The sequence below is a fragment of the Gopherus flavomarginatus genome, chromosome 2 (genome assembly GCF_025201925.1).
Source record: "Gopherus flavomarginatus isolate rGopFla2 chromosome 2, rGopFla2.mat.asm, whole genome shotgun sequence".
Taxonomy (NCBI): Eukaryota; Metazoa; Chordata; order Testudines; family Testudinidae; genus Gopherus; species Gopherus flavomarginatus.
Window position 1 is genome coordinate 3,719,010 of NC_066618.1, and position 20,163 is coordinate 3,739,172.

At 47.8% G+C, this 20,163-nt stretch overlaps 1 protein-coding gene across 15 annotated transcripts in view; it reads left to right on the forward strand.

Moving 5' to 3' along the window:
- Positions 1–20,163, forward strand: part of MAP4 (microtubule associated protein 4) — a 276,034-nt gene that overhangs the window by 190,766 nt on the left and 65,105 nt on the right. For 13 of the 15 annotated variants that reach the window (XM_050942398.1, XM_050942393.1, XM_050942392.1 and 10 more), the window contains 4 exons: positions 542–649; positions 8,573–8,743; positions 13,447–13,620; positions 14,810–19,225. In XM_050942398.1, the coding sequence (XP_050798355.1) occupies positions 542–649; positions 8,573–8,743; positions 13,447–13,620; positions 14,810–19,225 (4,869 nt within the window). The remainder of the gene's footprint in view (positions 1–541; positions 650–8,572; positions 8,744–13,446; positions 13,621–14,809; positions 19,226–20,163) is intronic. The other 2 variants (XM_050942399.1, XM_050942406.1) reach the window with 2 other exon arrangements.

A 20,163-nucleotide genomic window follows, 5' to 3' on the forward strand; every position in this document is an offset into this window, starting at 1 on the left:
AAGATCCCATGGTACTTTTTTCAAGTGTAGAGATGTAGCCAGCTGAATGTATTTGTGTATCCGCATAGGAATTCTTCTATATTGTGATATTTAAATAAGTCGTTCTCATTCCTGTTTAATGCATGCTGTACATTGCCACGTGCCAGAAGATCACCAACTGTGCCTCCTCATATTCTCCTAGTGGATTTTCAGGCTATAAGACTGCATACCTGACTAAGAATTAGATCTATTAAAAATAGGATGTATAGTGGAATACAGTAATTTGAGACACTTTGGTAACACACAAGTGTCAAATAAGACGTGTAGACAAGGATGCAGACTTTGGAATATTTTGTACTGTACCTTTTGCTGCCATTTGTACAAGGTGGTTTATCTGTCATTACCACTAATAGGAATTATACACAGTCATATAAGGAAAAAATAAGCCCCATAAAGACTAGTTTTTAGGTGCTTTTCTTCTTCTCGTCATCCCCCATTTATAAACTTCAGAACTAGCAATATTTAGTATACTGGTTTCTTTAACTTCTGTTAATCTCTGCAGAGTCTGTTCCAGTGATGGGAGATGAGTCTGTTCCTATAGTGGAAGAGCTGATGGTGTTTGAACCTTCTGTTGAGCAACACAAGTCAGCTGTTGATGAACCTGCAACAGGTAAGTGGACTCCAGAAAGTCTGCCTAAACTGTTAGCTGGGGACTTAAATATTTTTGCAAATCCTGTATGGAGGCCACTATGAGACCTGAGTCTACAGAGGAAAGTCTTACTAAAAACCCTGCAGTACAGTAACTGGTGTAAATCCAGATATAGAAGTTCCAGTAAGATTGTTGAATGCCAAGTAGTGAATTCATCCAAAGTAAATATTGCTCTGATCTGTCTTAAACTCAGCCTCCTGGTTGCAGCTCAACTCTGCTGCCAAGGTATGCACAAAAGGAAATGGCTCACAAGGGTATTTCATGTTTATAATATGGAACTGATATTTTGTTGTCCATTTTAGGACTTTGCATTGCTCTAAAGCACTATGGAATCTTTGGGAAAATCAAGGTTTCAGGGAGAGATTGAGTGCAAGCCGTCAAAAGGCATGCTTACCCATCCCTAGTGGCAATTATCTTCTGTACATATTATGGTACCCAAAATATGTACTATAGGTTCCAAGATATGCCAAGTGATGTACAGACAAATAAGAAGACATAGTGCCTACCTCAAAGGGCTTCTAATCTAAATAGGGTCTGTTAGATTTTGTTGCTGGGTAGATACATATTTTGACAGTTTTGCCAGGTCTCTTTAGCTGGAGAATTCAGGGATTGAGGACAGGGATATTAAATGAGAAATGTTTGTTTTCTGGCAGTGGGCAGGGGATTTTATTGTGTATGGGGCATAATCATTGTAGTCCATGCTGTACAATCAGAAGAAGCTAGCATGGTGCCTGCTTAGTCGAAGTTAGGATCTAAGTTTGACAGACAGTATAGTTCAGAACCTCAATATGGGAAAGATAAGTTGTAAAGTACACCCTGGTAAAGATAGCAGTCACTTTTTAAATGTTATGCACTTAATTCTTTAGTGTCTTAACATTGGTAGGCTTTTTGGTAGAAGGGAGTTTTTAAAGGGAGAGGTTTTAACTAAAAGCAGCAGGCTAAAGAATGAGCTGTGAGGGGTGGTGTATAAGAAGTTGTGAATAAAAGAGCAAGACAGTGTGAGCAGATGTATTTAAACAGGCAGTTTTAAGAAGTGGAAAGGCTTCCAGGAGACGTGAGAAGGAGGAAATGAAGGCTGAAACACAGGTTCTTCTTCAAGTGGTTGTTCATGTCCATTCAAAGTAGGTGTATGTGCACCGCGTGCATGCCAGCCGGAAGATTTTCCCCTAGCAGCACCCGTAGGGTTGGCCCTGGTACCCCCTGGAGTGGCGCCACTACGGTGCCCTATAAAGGGGCCCACCGACCCTCCACCCCCTCAGTTCCTTCTTACCGCTGGTGACGGCTAGCTGGAACTTCGCTTGCTGATAGCAAGTTTAGCGGTGTCCATAAACCTTCGTGTATATAGTTCGTGTATTTAGTTAGTGTATCTAGATGAGTTGCACATAGTTCTTTGCTGTTGGGGATTCACCCCCCACCTACTCGTCGCCCCGCCGGGGCATGCCTGGATCTCCCGGGTTTAAACTCTGCAAGGACTGTGGAAAGTTCATGCCAAAGAGTGACTCACACTCTGCTTGTCTGCGGTGCCTCAGGGAGATCCACCAAAGGGACTGGTGCACTATTTGTAAGGGCTTCTGTCCCAGAACTCTCAAAGACAGAGCACAAAGCCTTAGAGTTCTTCTGATGGAGGCTGCCTTGCGGCCACCTTCGTACCCAGAGCTGGCTGACACGGTGCCCAGCACGTCATCGTCGCTGCGGAGCACCCTGGCACTGGCATCAGGACTTATGGCCCAGCCCAAATCCTCTAAAACCCGGCACTGGAGGGAGTCGGGTCATAAGAAGTCGGCCTCAGTGCGGCACTGCTCGCCCTCCCCGGTGCCCGCTAAGAAGAAGAGGTCAGTGAGGGAGCGATCGCCCTGCCAGGGCCTCCACAGGCTGATGCCGTCCGCTGGTACAAGTGGACAGGCTGGGCTACAGCCCCCAGCTGCTCCATCGACTCCCACACCGGAGAGAGGGTAGTCGAGTCCAGAGCGACCACCATCCCCAGGCCTTAGTGGAGACGTGCATCCCCCCTCGACGCCGGAGGCATTCAAGGCGGGCTCAGACCTGCTGAGACTCCCAGTACTGGCCTCCCCACATTGTGGCTGGGAGTTGCTGACCATAGCTCTTCCCCCATTACAGTCTAGGGGCAAGCTGGCCATGATGTCGCCTCCTTCTCCGTTCCGTGCCACCCGGGTGGCACTGGACCAGAGACACAGCTCCCTGCCTCTGCGCCGTTCCCCGGTGACGACGGGTGCCACTCCCCCCAGGTCCTCTTATTCAGAGACCTCAGACTCAGAGGCGGACTCCTATCGCTCCAGCCGGTCGCGAAGCAGATCGACCGACTTTGGGGGTGAGCCACCAGCGGCACCCAACACAGTGGCAGCAGCAATGGCAACCACCCTCTCAGTGGCCGTTTTGGACCCCTGGGCCTACCACCAGTCGGTGGGCCAGGTGTTTGATCCTCGCTCCAGGTCGGCCTCGGTCTCCTAGGCATCAATGGCCCCAGCACAGTTGCCTCCTCCACCGGCACCGTCGCCGGTTAGGGGTGTGCCGCATCTGAGTTCAGCACCCCCTAGCCAGGCATCGGCACTGGCAGAGACCACAGTACGTGCTCAACAGGTGCCACCAGACATGCCAAGCCGTTTATTGGCGACCCCGGTACCGGCTGTGGTGCCTCATTTGGAACCGGCCCCGCAACCTCGGTACGGTGTGTCACCGGACCCCGAAGGGCTGGATGCTCCGGAGGACGGGCCAATCCAAATGATTTCCTCCTCTTCTTTCCCGGATGAGGCGGTCACGGGCACGGCCCTTGCACCGGCCCTGGAAGACACTAGGATCCTTCAGCAACTGCTCAGGCGGGCGGCTCAGAGCCTCGTAATCCAGGCTGAGGAAATTGAGGTGGACGTAGATCTGGTAGTGGACATCCTGGCTCCATCGAGACCATCCAGGGTGGCCCTACCATTGATCAAGACCATAGAGGACATGTCCTGCACCTTATGGCAAACGCCAGCCTCATTGGCCCCTACTGCCAAGAAAACAGAGAGGCGTTATTTTGTGCCCTCGAAGGAGCATGAGCATTTGTACACCCACCCTTCCCCGGACTCCCTGGTGTTAGATGCGGCCAACTAAAGGGAGCGTCAGGGTTTCAAGGGTCGACACCAAAGAACAGGGACGCCAAAAGGCTTGACCTCTTTGGTAGAAAGGTGTACTCCACGGCAGGCCTTCAACTACGAATAGCCAACCAACAGGCTGTCGTAAGCCGATATGGTCAAAACACATGTTCGGCCATGTCGAAGTTTGCCGAGCTCCTTCCCCAGGACTCAAGGGCAGAGTTTTCGGCCTTGGTGGAAGAGGGAAAGCTAATCTTCTGAGCCTCCCTTCAGGCTGCCCTAGATGCAGCGGACTCGGCCTCACGCTCCATGGCAACAGGTCTGGTCATGGGGCGGGGAGCCTGGCTCCAGGTCTCGGGCCTCCCCGATGAGGTCCAGCAGACTATCCAGGGCCTCCCTTTCGAAGGGCAGATGCCGTTTTCGGACAAAACGGATAAGCGTCTGCATAGTCTAAAGTACTCGAGGCAACCCAACGTAGGCAGTTTAGGCCGCAAGCAGCCCCGCACTCTTACCAGCCTCAGAATCGTCCAGAGGTTGGGCGCAGACGGGGCAGGAACAGGAGGAGGCGTCACCAGCACCACCCCCTCCGGCCAGGCATCCGTCCAACCCAGACCATTGTTGGGTCCTAGGCCCCCTATTTGATCAGGACTCTGGATCCTTCTTTCCCTACCTTTGGATCATACCTGTCCCTCTTCTACCATGCCTGGTCCCGAATCATGTCGGGCAATTGGGTGCTTCGCACCGTAGAGAGGGGATATTCTGTCCAGTTCTCCTCCTTCCTGCCCCACCAGCCCTCCTCTCCGTCCCTGTTCAGGGACCCCTCTCACGAGCAACTTCTAATTCAGGAAGTGCAGTCCCTCCTCACAGCGGGGGCGGTGGAGGAAGTTCCTCAAGAGCTCAGGGGCAGAGGCTTCTATTCCCGGTATTTTCTAATACCGAAGGCAAAAGGGGGCCTCAGACCCATCCTGGCCTTGCGGCAGTTGAACAAGTTTGTGAAAAGCACAGGTTCCACATGGTCTCCCTGTCTTCGATCATTCCCTCCTTGGATCCAGGAGATTGGTACGCCGCCCTCGACTTAAAGGACGCATATTGCCATAATCCCCCGACATTGTCGATACTTCAGGTTTGTCATGGCCGATGCCCATCTGTAGTACACAGTGCCCCCGTTTGGCCTATCAGCGGCACCAAGGGTCTTCACGCAGTGCATGGCAGTCGTGATGGCCTTTCTGCGCAAGCGGGGTATCCAGGTATTCCCCTACTTGGACGATTGGCTTATAAAGGGCCGCTCCAAGGAGCAGGTGGAAGCTCAGGTGCTTTTCATCAGGCGGACCTTCCTCGAGCTCGGCCTCCTCTTAAACGAGGCCAAGTCCACCCTGTCTCCTACCCAAAGGATAGAATTTATAGGGGCGGTTCTGGACTCAGCACACGCCAGAGTGTTTCTTCCGGAGTCAAGGTTCCGGTCCATGTCCGAGATCATTCTCAGTCTGTAATGCACCCTGACCATCACGGCAAGAAACTGCCTCAAGCTGTTGGGCCACATGGTGGCGTGCACCTATGTGGTGAGCCATGCCAGACTCTGGCTCCACCCACTACAATCCTGGCTAGCGACGGTATACCGGCTGGCTAGGGATCCCCTGGACTCAGTGATGACTCTTCCCCAGGTGGTGCTGAGCTCTCTCCAGTGGTGGCTCGACCCTCAGAAGGTGTGCTTGGGGATTCCCTTCGCCACCCCTCAACACTCCCTCTCCCTGGTGACGGATGCCTCTGATCGGGGATGGGGAGTGCACTTGGGGAATCTCAGGACACAGGTCTTGTGGTCGCAGGAGGACCTCAAGTTACATATCAACTCAGGCTTGTCTTACCTTCCAGTCTCACCTGACCGACAGATGTGTCTCAGTCCTCATGGACAACATGTCAGCGGTCTTCTATATCAACAAACAGGGGGGTGCACGCTCCTCTCCCCTGTGCAGGGAAGCCCTCGCGCTGTGGGACTTTTGCGTTCAGAATGCTACCCACCTGACGGCGTTCTACCTCCCGGGGGAACAGAACGGCCTGGCGGACGCCCTCATCCGCTCTTTCCGGGGCCACGGGTGGTCCCTTCGTCGGGACAATGCACTTAATCTTCCGGCTCTGGGGTCATCCCCAGTTAGATCTGTTTGCTTCATAGGAAAACAGGAAGTGTCAGCGGTTTTACTCCCTCCGGGGCCACAGCCTGGGGTCTCTATCGGACGCCTTTTTCCTGTCGTGGAAGGAAGGACTGTTCGATGTCTTTCCTTCATTTCCCTTGATACACAGGGTAATTCTCAAGATTGTCAGGGATCACGCCCAAGTAATCCTGATAGCACCGGAATGGCTGCGCCAACGTTGGTACACGTTGTTTCTGCACATGTCCTCCCGAGCCCCCCCTGACACTGCTCCTGCTGCCAGACCTGATCACGCAGGACCAGGGCTGCCTCCGCCACCCAAACTTGCAATCTCTCCACTTCACAGCCTGGTTGCTCCATGGTTGAACCCGGTGGAGATGCAATGTTCCCAACAGGTCAGGCAAGTGCTGCTCAGTAGCAGAAAACCCTTGACCAGGGCCACCTACCTGGCCAAATGGAAATGCTTCTCCATCTGGTCCGGTCAGCAAGGGCAGGAACCGTTGCGGGCCCCGATTCCTGTTATCTTATACTATCTGCTCCACCTGAGACAGTTGGGCCTTTCCCTCTCCTCGGTTCGAGTTCACTTATAGGCCATCTCGGCTTTCCACCCGGGAGAAGGGGGCACCTCGGTGTTAGCAAACTTGCTGGTTAGTCGTTTCCTTAAGGGCATGGACAGGCTATTCCCGCATGTCCGTCAACCAGCTCTTACCTGGGACCTGAACCTGGTCCTCTTCGCCCTCACGGGTCCTCCCTTCGAGCCCCTGGCTTCATGCTCTCTGCTGTGCCTGTCATACAAGATCACTTTTCTTGTAGCGATCACCTCGGCAAGGAGGGTATCAGAGCTCAGGGCGCTGACATCCGAACCCCCGTACACTGTCTTCTATAAGGACAAGGTCCAACTTAGACCTCACCCAGCTTTCCTTCCCAAGGTTGTCTCCCAATTCCACATGGGACAAGATATCTTCCTACCGGTGTTTTATCCAAAGCCACACTCTTCCAGTAAGGAGCAGAGGCTGCATTCCCTGGATGTCCTCAGGGCCCTAGTCTTTTATGTTGAATGGACAAAGCCGTTTAGACGGTTGACCCAGCTCTTCATCGCGGTGGCATATAGAATGAAGGGGCTCCCGGTCTCCTCTCAGAGGTTCTCTTTGTGGATTGCAGCCTGCATACGGGAGTGCTATCGTATAGCCAAAACTCCTATTCGTCTGGTTACGGCCCACTCTACCAGGGCGCAGGCCTCCTCTGCGGCGTTCCTGGCTCAGATCCCGACTCAGGAGATTTGTAGAGCTGCCACGTGGTCCTCCATCCACACATTCACATCGCACTATGCCATCACGCACCAGGCTAGGGATGCTGCTGCCTTCGTTCGTGCAGTGCTTCACTCAGCAGTGACCTCCGACCCCACCACCTAAGGTTAGGCTTGTGAGTGACCTACTTTGAATGGACATGAACAACCACTCGAAGAAGAAAAAAGTTACCCACCTTTTAGTAACTGTTGTTCTTCGAGATGTGTTGTTCATGTCCATTCCAATACCCACCCTCCTGCCCCTCTGTCGTCGGAGTACCGGCAAGAAGGAACTGAGGTGATGGAGGGTCGGCGGGCCCCTTTATAGGGCACTGTAGTGGTGCCACTCCAGGGGGCGCCAGGGCCGACCCTACGGGCATTGCTAGGGGAAAATCTTCCGGCTGGCGTGCATGTGGCACGCGCACACCTACTTGAATGGACATGAACAACACATCTCGAAGAACAACAGTTACTAAAAGATGGGTAACTGTTTTTTATGGGGGTGTGGAGAAGATGAAGAGAAGCTGAGATTTTCTGTGGGAGGCCAGAGTAACCAATGAAAGGATAAGATTAGGGGAATGGAATAGTCAGAATAGTAGGAGTGGGGACATCATTTTGCATGATCTGAAAGGGAATGGGTTGAGAATCAGGTTAGCTAGTGAGGAAGGGGTGACAGTAACTGACACAAGTGGTGACCAGAGCCTGAACAAGGATTTTGGTGATTCAGATGGAGAGGAGGAATGAGAGGAAATTCAAGACAATGCGGTGACAGTGGCTGATGGGAGCATATTTCACTATGCTTAGTCTGAGCTGCTGACGAGACAGCTAGAATGAAATTGGAGGGACAGTTGGAGAGGTGAGATTGGACAAGTAGGGAATTTTGGTAGTTGGAGCCATGAGAGTAAAGAGTTCATTTGTAGATAGTGTAAAGTAAAAAGAAGAGGACTGAGGAAAGAACCTGGAGAGAGCTCAGGAGAATTGGGGGAGGAGGATCTGCCACAAGAGCAGCTGGTGAGGCAGGACAGCAGAGATGTAAAAGCCCAAATTGAAGAAAATTATGGAGTGAACGAGCAGGCAGTAGAAAAAGCGGTTCAGGAAGTCCCTTAGACTTACGCAGGAGGAGATCAGACTAGGCTCATACTTCCTGGCGAGTTTGGGAAGAACAGTTTCAAAGGAACAAATGGTAACTGGATTGCCTGGGATTAGGAGGGAGCCAGAGGACAAGAATTCAAGGCACTGTGAATAGACTGCTTTCTCAAGGAACTTGGAGGTAAATTGAGGGCGGGAGGAGATTAGTTGGAGAGGTAAATGGGATCTCAACTGTTACAAGTGGAAAAACCACTAACTTAAAATTTGTTGTAAACAGTATTGTCTGCCCCAACTGTGGTAATGGAACAAAAAATGACCGTCACAGAAGCCTCTACTCTTGGTGCAGATAGTACTCCTGTGCTAGAGAATGTGGAAGAGAATAAACTGTCTCCCAGCAAACATACAGAGCATCTTCTGAAGCCAAATGAAGAACTCCCAGAGCTGGCAGGTGAGAAACCTATAAAGCTGGGTACAAAATCAAGAGGGCGGCTTTGTTGTGGAGTCAGCATTTTTGATTGAGCTTAACTCTTTTCCCTCCCAATTGCTCATTCACAGTATTCCTCTGCCTTTGGCAGAAACCATGCAAAGAAGACTTCATCCCCAAGGTGAATGTTTTGGAAAGTTATGAGCATGTGAAAATGGGGGGTTATATTAGAAACTGTTTCTCACCCTCAACCTGGGGGGTAACCATTGCAGATTGCTGTAATGTAGATATGATTTCCATTAAGGACATGGGAGGGAATTTGTATTTCTCTTTCTTTTTTCCCCCATGCATATTTGTTGTATCCATTGAATGTGGTGGTTAGTTTATTACAATTTTTATTTTTTTTTAATCTTTGTATAAAGTAATTAAATGTATATAACTTAAAAAATTCAAGGTAAATAAAAATTTAATAGGTTTCTAATGTGATGACTTTAAAAGTGCTAAATTGTGTCTGAATTTTTTATGTCCCTGTTAATTTTTTATGTATATAATAATAATAAGCACTTAAACGTAGTACATCAATCCACATTTTGGCAGCTCTGTCCAAACTTTCATTTTTAATCAGCGTTGTGAACGGAGTATTTGTTTTAGCTAGCATGTTACAAGATGTTTCTGTCCCTTTTTTAGGTGAAGTTAAAGGTTAACTTTCTCCTGTATTTTGATAGTTTTGCAAGCTTCCTTGTTAGTTGATACAGTAAACGTTGAGAAAAGCAACTGTACAGTGATAAAGCATTACAAGTTCAGTTTAAGAGTTGTGTGAAAGCCTGTGTTGTATGAACTCTTGATCCTTCAAGTGTTTGCTCATGTCGATTCCATTCTAGGTGTGTATGCACACCCATGTACGCAGGCGTGAGAGATTTTTGCCTTAGCGGTATCTGTAGGGCTAGCCATGGTGCCCCCTTGAGTGCCGTGCTCATGCGTTGATATATCAGGCGCTGCCGGCCCTATACCCTCTCAGTTTCTTCTTACCGCCTGTAGTGGTTAGTCAGAGTGCCTTTCCTTTCATAGCAAGGGCTAGTGGTTTTGTCCCTTCTGACTTGGAGCCTTTGGGCCTTGTAAATAGTTTATTTATAGTAGTTAGTGTTAAGTAGCTGTTAAGTGTAGTTAGAAGTTAGAGTCCCAGGGGGGCTTTGCCCCAGGTGGGGCATGCCCTGCTCTCCCAGGTTTAAGTCCTGAGCAGATTGGAACAGGCCTAGGCTTGTAAGTGACCCATACACCAGCTGCCTCAAGTGCCTGGGGGAATCACATGTGAATGACAAGTGTCATATTTGTACAGATTTTCGACCCAGGACTCAGAAAGAGCAGGATCCTCATTTCTGGGCTCTTCTCATTTCTGGCCCTTCATCCAGCTTCCGCGCCGTCCCTCCAAGACTCACCTAATACCTTAGTCTCGGTGCACAGCGCACCCCTGGCTCCGCCTGGCACTGCTCCCCATCGCTGGTGCCCAAAAAGAAAGCAAAGAAGCATGGCTCCGCGGCACCAGGCAAGAAGGGCCATGGGACATTGGGCAAAGGACCCATTTTGGGCCGCCCAGCCACTCCAAAGCCATGTGTACGTGCCTCCCCAGGCCCATAGCCCCTTAAAGGATCCACCACTGGCTCATGGGAGCAGTAGAGCACCCAAACTCCTGATGGCGACGAGAGAGCAGAGGTCTCCAACCACACTGCTGGCATCACTGATGCTGCAGGAAATGGCAAAGGCTCCCTACAAGATCAAGCCAGCAGCTAACAGCTCTCAGGGCAGTGGAGCGTTGCTGATGCCCCAAGACAAAGCAGTGCTCTCCTGCACACCGCAGATCTCCAGAGTTGCAGTCCAGATCCTCTAGAGCTCACCCTTGGTCACAGGCACTGCGATCGCGGTCCCTGCAGTCTCAACACGGATTGCCTAGGGGGGAGGCGCTAGTCTCCATTCTACTGGCACCTTTCACCCTCCTGCCAGTCATCCTCTTGACGCAGATCTCAGTTGCCTGCCCTGTGGGAGCACTCCCCATCACGACTTTGATCCCCCCAGCACCAGTCCCCTCAATACCGGCACCAATTCTCTCATTCCAGGCTCTGGTCTCCAGCGGCAATGGTCAGCAGGCAGATGCAGTTGTTGATGGCCCTACCGTGCCTTGTGCAGACTCCACTAGTGTGATTGGGCTCCTGGGGCTCTGTCGACATTGACGGCGCTGTCTTGGCAGCATGGCCAGTGGCCAGCGCAGTGGCCTTATTGGAGCGCATTGGTCTTGCCAGTCATGATGATGCCCCCTTCGCACTGCTTATCTGCTGCTGCCTCAGAGCAGCACCAGTGGCACTGGGCTCAGTGCATGAGTTGCACTTGGAGGTCAGGGTAGAGGACACTGCATCCATCCCTAAACCTCCCTCCCCATGGGGGATGATGCTCCGGGGCCTCCGTTGGTGGTACAGTCGTAGTCTTCATCTGTGGATGAGGTGGGCGCAGGACCCTTGAGGGCCAGCCTGCCAGATGATTTTAAGGAACAGCGGTTCGTTCTTTGATGGGTGGCCAAGAACTTGGGCCTAGAGGTGGAGCAGATGGCCGAGCAGGTGGACGCTTTGTTCAATTTTCTCTCAGCCTCTGCCCTTGCCCATGTTGCACTACTGGTGCATGACGGGGTCTCAGAATTGACAAAACCCTCTGGCAAACCACGTCTTCCATCTCTCTAGCCTCCAAAAGGTCCGAAAAGAAGTACTTTGTCCCGACCAAAGGGTTCAAGTACCTTTTATACCCACCCACCTCCGTGCTCATTGGTTGTCTCTGCAGCCAATGAAAAAGACTAGCCGGGGCACACCAGCTCAACTCCCAAAAATAAAGATGCCAAAAGACTTTGGGGACAAAAATGTATTCCACTGCCAGCCTACAATTCCAGGTGGCAAACCATCAGGCCCTCTTGGACAGATACAATTTTAACTTATTATTGGATTCCCTTCATAAGTTCAGGGAGTCCCTCCTGCGGGCTTTGGCCCAAGAATTTGGCATCCTGGTAGATGAAGGCACCACGGTGGCTAGGAGCTCCCTCCAAATTGGGTGGGATGTGGCAGACTCGGCAGCTGTGGGGTCGCGTCGGTGGTGGTTATGAGGCGCAGCTCCTGGCTTCAGACCACCAGCCTTTCCCAAGAGATGCAGACCTCAATCTAGGACCTCCCATTCGATGAGAACAGTCTTTTCTCCGAACAGATGGATGTGAGGCTGCATGGGTTGAAGGACACTTGGGCCACCCTTCATTTACTGGATGCATATGCCGCAGTCTGCATGGAAGCAATTCCGGCTGCTCCCGCCGCCAAGGCCTTGGCAGCCTCGTCGGGGTCTGCAAGGAGAAGCGATAGAGACATGAGTTTTAGTCATCGCCGCCCTTCCTCCTCCCGTGCAGCCCAGCCCAGCCCAGCGAAGCATCCGTTTTGAAGGTGTGCTTCAGAGTGATGCCCCAGTCAGTTTCCCGGATCCACCTTGTTCTTTCCTTGACTGTCTTTGTCCCTACTGTTTGGCTTGGTTGCTGGTCACCGTGGACCGCTGGATGCTGGACATGGTATCTTGGGGCTGTATCCTGCAATTTTCCACCACACTTCCATCCCACCCAGACCTCTTCATGGACCCTTCTCACAAGCAACACCTTGTTCAAGAGCTCGAGAATCTTGTGCACCTGGGGGCAGTGGAGGAGGTCTCTTGGGACATGAAAGGGTTCTATTCCCGCTATTTCCTAATCCCAAAGGCAAAGGGGGGCATCAGAGCCATCCTGGACCTGCGTTGCCTCAAAAAGTCTCTCATAAAGTTGAAGTTTTGCATGGTCTCCCTGGCCTCCATAATCCCCTCCCTGGATCCAGGAAACTGGTATGCTACCCTTGACTAGGGCACACGAATCATCAGTGGCTTTCCTGGCACATGTACCAATCCAAGAGGTCTGTAGGGCCACTACCTGGTCATCTGTCCACACATTCGTGGCTCATTATGCGCTTACCCAGCAACCTTGAGACGATGCTGGCTTTGGCAGAGTAGTGCAGCTGCAAGCTGCAAGACCGTGAACTCTGAGCCCACTTTCATTGACACTGCTTGCAAGTCACCTGGAATGGAATTGACATGAGCAAGTACTTGAAAAAGTTACCCACCGTTTTCATAACTGTTGTTCTTCAAGATGTGCTGCTCATGTCCATTCCATTGCCCGTGCTCCTGCCCCTCTGTCGGAGTTGTCAGCAAGAAGGAACTGAGAGGGCATAGGGCCAGTGGTGCCTGATATACCAACACCTGAGTGCGGCACTCATGGGGGTGGTACAGCTGGCTCTATGGATACCGCTAAGGCAAAAATCTCCGACCCCACATATGGGCGCGCACACACGTAGAACGGAATGGGCATGAACAACACATCTTGAAGAACAACAGTTACGAAAAAGGTGGGAAACTATTTTTTCTTTCAAGAAAAGAGGCTTGATCTGTCTTCAGATAGCAAAGACAATCTTGTATATTTCTCCTTTGACACTACAACCATTTTGGAGGGTATTTGTCAAAGGGAGCTTGAGGGGGGAATATATATAGACAGATTACAGAATCTTGTAAATTGCATCTGTATTCTAAACCAAAATGTACCCTTTTCTATATGCCTGTGTGTAAAATATTGGTTGCACTCATTCATCAGATATGAAACATCCCATCTTACTGTGTTTTTTGTGTTTCAGTTCCAGTGGAAGCAAAAGAACCATTGACATTAATAGAAACTAAAGAAACCCTTCCAGAAAAAACAGCTCCGGCTGCTGACCTGACCATAGTAGAGACGCTGAAGGAAGAGGGTGAGCTTAGTCATGCCCACCATACAGAACCTCCACAAAAGAAATCTCCACTGGAACCTACAGGTAGAGATTTGACAGTAGCTGGAATTTAGAATTAAAATATATTTTCTCTCTGAATACCATTCTTCCTTCTCCTACAAGCTGCATTTGTCTTACCCTTCAGCCCCCTGGGCATGCACGCGATTTTCTACAGCCAGCACTGTGCTGTTTTGAGAATTCATCACAATGATTCTGCTTGCACTTTGCCTCCAGTCCCTGCCCTGTCCCCTCTTTTTAAATGATTTAATCTCCTTCGTTTCAGGACTATGAGTCCAAATTTGGATGCTGCTGCTATTTTTGTTGGGGACTGGCTTATGTCTTCACTGCTAAAGCATTTAAACGCTCACCTTCCATATCTTCTAATGCCATTTCCAACATGGCTCTTATTTTGGTGTTAAGACAAACTCAATGTTCCTTGATTCTAGTAAAATAATGTTCATGGCACTTTTTTTTTCCAAATTGAGGTGTGTGGCTCAAAGAGGAAAATATAGTTTTGTCCCTGCTCCACTAACTCACCTCTCCATTGAGCCTAGATTGCTTATGTTTCTGACTGGAGGCTGATTTGTGGGACCAGGGGTTTGTAAGAAATGACTGACACTCTCTAAAGTTAATGGCTTATAATTGAGGAAACTAGAGCTATCTACATCTGAGTACAGAAAATGATTTTTCTTTTGATGAAGTTTTGCCTTCCACTGCTTTACGGGTGCTGTGGGAAACTTACTTCTAGCTTTTTCTTCCCATTACATCCACACGCTTTTTTCTTGAGCCTTACCTTTCCACTATACTTCTATTTCCTACTAAGGAAAGTTTCTAAACTAGAGGGTTGTAACTGGTGTAGCTGCTGTCTTGTCATGCTAAGATAACAGGAAAAATGGAGCCCTAATGCCTTTTCTAAATATTGGTAATTTCTCACTACAAGAGCAGTTGTTTTATGGGAGTAAAGATCACCAACTGTACAAAAAATGATTGTTTAATCTCTGTCATTGATCTATTTGACTTTCCAATAACATAAATAAATTAAACATAAAACCTGTTTTAAAGTTAGCTTTCTTAAACAGCACCACTAAAACTGGGTTTGGGGTTAGTATGGTATCAATGTGTTTAAAAGTTCTTCATATATGACTGAGGAGGTCAATAAAATAAAAAATTGGCTAACATCAGACTTTTTAGCAAATAGTTGCTCTGATACTTGAGCAAACTTCCTGTATTCCAGGTGTTCCTACTGCACAAGTAAGGCAAGCTAACAAATCAAGTGACCGCAGGTTTGGCAGAGCAAAACCTGCAGCAGTGCCTGGTGCAGATGTCCCTGAGGAACTTCTAGTAGGTCTCCCACAGCAGAAGAGTACTGACCCAAAAGCAGACCTCTTTTCTATGGCAGAACTTGGATGGGTCTCTGGAACATTCTCTCGGACTAGGGCACCACATAAAAAGGCAGCCGGGCAGCTACTCAGCATGCCGTCTGAATTTGTGGAGAGCCAGAGAGATGTACCTAGAGAGAGCTGGGATTCAGAAGGTTCTCCAGTGATTGTAAAGAAGAAGAAGAAGAAACAGAAACAAAAGAGAAACCAGCAGCCAAGAACAATGGAGTTGGGGGATGAAAATGTAGAAGTTTCTAAAGCTCCCAAAGTTCCTCTCTCTGCTGCTGAACTGCAAAAGCCAGACGTTCCCTTTGTCCTGCCTGCTGAAGGTGTCAAAGAGCACTCTGCTCACTCAAGAGAGGGCCAGAGGAAGGGAACTTCAAATGTACCAAGGGATGCTAAGGCAGGAACTGAAAGCCACCTCGTAGACGATCAAAATTTTATCTCAAGTCCCACAGCAGGCCAGCAGAGCCTGAAAACTGAAGGACCATTTAAATTTTTGTTGGATGCAAAAGCTGGAGAAGTCATGAAACAGGAAGAAATGAAAGCTGACAGTTTGTTTCAGTCTAAAAGCAAAAACAAACAGGTACCCTTGGAGAAGCTAGAATGCAAGGCAGAACGCACTAAGATGGGGGATCCTTCCTCAGCACTGACACAAACCAAGCCTATTGAAATAAGTTTTATTGATAAAAACAAAAAGATTGAGTGTGAACATTCAGACCTTGAAGTATCTCTTTCCAAAGGCATCAACCTAAATAAAGTGGAAACTCCTTTGGAGACCAAACCTGTAGAAATTAGCCTTATTGATGAAAATAAGGAGATTAAGTGCACATCTCACAAGCATGTAGCAGCAGATGAGACAGTTCCAAGTGAAGTTCAAACTCCCGGTGGGACATTGATGGGAGAGAAACCAAAGAAAAGAGGTAGTGATGAAAAAAGCAGAAAGGCTGAAAATGGTTTCTCCAAGCAGCCTGCTGTTTTAGAGATTAAGACAGATACAACCAATCTTCCTGCTGCAGCAAAGAGAGTCAACAAAACTAAAGAAACAGATTCCTTTGATAGAAGCCAAGAGACTGGCTCTATTACTTCAGAGCCTCCATTGGAAACTGCAACAGATATTACTAAAGTTCCCCTTATACCATTGGTGTCAGACAAACCTAAAGAGGGCATTGCTGGGCAAAACAAAAAGGCTGACTTCAGTTTTTCAGAGCAGCCATTTGTTTTGGAGACTAAGACAGATACAGCCAAACTTCGTGCTCCTGCTGAGACAGTAGACATAACTAACATTGGTTTCACTGATAAAAGCAAGCAGATTGGTTTCGATCACCCAGCTGTGACAGATCCCAGCATGGCACTGGTTACAGATAAACCTAAAAAGAGGGGTAGTGATGGGAAGAACAAAAAAGTTAAAAATTCCTCTGAGCAGCCAGTTCTTATGGAGGTTGAGATAGACCCAGACAAACTTCCTGCTGTAGTTAAGACAGCTGGCAAAACTAAAGAAATAATCTTTACTGATGAAGACAAAGAGCCTGGCTTTGCTATTGCAGAGCATTCATTGGAGGATATGACAGGTCCCAGTACTGCAAAGGTGGCAGAGAAGCCTAAGAAAAGGACTAGTGATGGAAAAAACAAAAAAGCTGAAAAAGGTTATTTCCAGCAGCCATTTTTTCTGGAGGCTAAGGAAGACACAAGCAGTCTTCCTACTGTAATGGAGAAGGATGACAAAACTAAAAAAGTAAGTTTCACTGATAAAGGTAAAGAGACTGATTTTACTACTGCAGATCATCTGTTGGAGGGTGCAACAGGTACAATGAAGGTACAAGGTCCCACTACAACACTGGTAACAGAAGAACCTAAAAATGGTATTACTGGGAAAAGTGTAAAGGCAGAATTCAGTATTTCAGAACAGCCAGATGTGGCCAAACTTCCTGCTAGTGCTGAGACAATCAGCAAAACAAAGGAAGATAGTTTGATGGATAAAAGCAAAGAGACTGGATTTACTACTGATTCCAGCAGAGCACTGATGAGTGACAAACCTAAAGAGAAGGGCAGTGATAGGAAAGGCAAAAAAGTTGGAAAAAGTTCTTTTGAGCAGCCTTTTCTTCTGGAGACTAAGACAGACACAAGCAAGCTTCCTACTGTAGTGGAAAAGGCTGAAAAAATGAAAGAAATGGGTTTTGCTGATATAGGCAAGGAGCCTATCTTTACTACAACAGGGCATCAACTGGAGAATTTGACAGATACAACCAAGGTACAAGTTCCCACTATGAAACTGATAACAGAAAAACCTAAAATAAAGGAAAGTAATGAAAAAAGTTTCTTTGAACAGCTTGTTCCCTCAGATTATAAAATGGACACAGCACAGTCCGAAACACTCACCAAAACTGAAGAAACTCCTTTCTCTGATAAAGGCAAAGAGACTGATTTTACTACTTTAGAGCACCTCTTGGAGGATATAAGAGATACAGCTAAGGCACACATTCCCATGACAGAACTGGTGGCAGACAAACCTAAGAAGAGGTGTAGTGATGGGAAAAGCAAAAAGATTGAAAATACTGCTGAGCACCTTGCTGTCTTGGAGGCAAAGACAGACTCCATTAAACTTCCTGCAGTAGTCAAGGAGGCCAATAAAATTAAAGAAACTCACTCCACTCATAAAGGCCAGGAGACTCAATTTACTCTTTCAGAGCATCTGTTGGAAGATATAACAGATACAGCTAAAATACAAACTCCCATTACACCACTTGTGACAGGAAAACCAGAAGAGACTAATAAGGGGAACAGCACAAAGGCTGATGTTCGTTTGGAGAAGCCATTTCTTTTGGAGACTAAAGTAGATGCAGCCACACTTCCTGGTGGTGCTGATGAGATAGTCGACAAAACTGAAGCTATAAGTTCCACTGATGAAAGCCAGGTGGCTGGATTTACTATTTTAGAACATCAAACGATGACAGATCCCAGTCCAGCACTGGTAACCAATAAGTCTAAAAAGAGAGGTAATGATGGAAAAAACAGAGAGGCTAAAAATGCCTCTGAGCAGCCAGTTCTTCTGGAGACTAAGACCAACAAAAGCAAAATACAACCTCCCATAGTAACCGATCTGGAGTATCAAATGGAAGAAATGGGTCTTGTAGATGAAAACCAAAATATTAAAAATTTCCCCTCTAAGCATCAAATGCTTTGGGATAATAAGGGTCACTTGTTCACACCCTTCACTCAGTCTGGAGCAGTTGGTGTTGACAGAGTTGGCAAAGCCAGTATCTTTCCAGAGTATCCAGTAAAGGATGAAGGATGGAAGGTGCCAGTGCCTCCTGCAGTGGTTTTGGAGGGCACCAACAAAGAGTCAAGCACAAGTGACAAAAGAGAGGAAAATAAACACAACCATTATGAGCATTCAGTCACACTGGAAGGTGAAGATGCTGGCGTACAGGCTTTCACTTCAGTGAAGGAGGGTGATAAAATCAAAGTGACTAGTGCTGGGGATAAGAAGAAGAAAGGTAAATGGCCTTCCTTGGATTCTCCAGTTAAACAGGATGCCAAGGCAGGAAGGGATGAAGTGCATACTTCCATTTTAGCAGAGATTGATGACAAAGAAATAAGCACTGAATGTGCTTCCTTGGAGCATCTGGTGAAGGAGACAGATGCCATGAAGGGAACAATTCCCACAGATGCCAAAGTGACGGACAAAATGGAAGGAAGTAGCTCTGCTGGTGAGAAGGATGTTGGATGCATTTCTCCGGAACTTACAGTGCAATGGGAGAATAAAGCAGAAGCAGTTGTTCTGCAGGTTCTAGCTACAGCGGAGGTGGTGAACAAGGCTAAAGAGGCTGAGCTGCGTGAACAAAGCTTCTCTGAGTGCCCAGTTAGTTTAGAAAAAAAAACAGATGCAGCTGAGGTTGCTAGTGTGACTCTGAGAGATGCCCAAACAGAGGAAATCAGTCCTACTGATAAAATTAAAGGCCATTCTGAACACTCAGAAGGTGATGCTGCTGACAAGATGAAGGCTGGCCTGAAGGACTTCCAAGCTTTGAAGTCTGAAGAGGATAAATATGCAGACTTACCTCAGAAACAGATAGATGGTTCTGGACAAAAAGTTGTGAAAGAGAGAAAGAAAGAGGAGAGAGTCAAAGCTACGGAACAGATAAAAGGCTACATGAGACCCACAAAGTCAAGAGGGCTTCCTGCTCCACCACCAAGGCCTGCTGTCCAAGATCGAGAGAAACCAAGGCAGCTGAAAGCCAATGGTATGAGTCGGCAAAGGCAAGAGAAAGGTGTGTGCTTGTGATTTGAGCTAGCAGCAGTAACGCAGACAGCTTGCGTGTGAGACCTTGCTACTTGTCAGTGCGTTGGCATGAATACATAACTGTTAATCCTGTGTGTCACAAACAAATGTGGCATGACTGTTTTGGCTGATCTTAAAAGGCTCTTAATTCTGCTTGCCTGTCTCACGGTGCTAATTCCCAAGTTTTAGAAGAATTGATATTTTGGTTTGAATTCCAAAGCTCTGTTTCTTTGGGTTGCAGTTAAAGTCCATTTTTATATATACATGTCCTGCCTTTACAAATTAAACTAAACTGTACTTTGAGCATTATGGTGAAATTAACTTCTCAGCACCAGAAACTGAGTGTGATGCTTGTCAGAGATGCAGGACTTCCTATATTCAGTCTTGGACCAGTGACAGAAAAGTAGTGCTTAATCAAGGAAACTAATTGAAATTGATTAGAAATTAATGGCTTATACAACTGGAGAGCAGGGAATTGCAGATTTCTGTATTATGAAATGTTCCTTCCTATCCCTGACAGGTTGTGGGATCTGACTTTAAAATCACATTAGTCTAATTACATCTACTGTTTTTTTTTTCTCCTGCACTTGAATTCTGACCATTTTTACCTTCAGCTATCTTAAACCACCAAAGGTATAAAAATCTGTGCTTCATCCCAACTGATTAGCTTGAGGAAACATTAATCTCTGACTCTAGCATTTTAAGAAATAGCAAGTAATTTTAAGATTTGATCCCTCTCAACCTGTCAGGGCTGGAAACATTTTGGAGGGACCAGTAAAACTTTTCCAAGTGCCAGTCCTGGCCAGAGTTCAGAGAGAATTTGGATCTATGTCAACCCAAGCTGTCTGACTGAAATGGAGCCCGTCTTGTCTGTGTTTTGACTAGCGTATATATACGATATAAAAACAACCAACAGACCAACCTGGG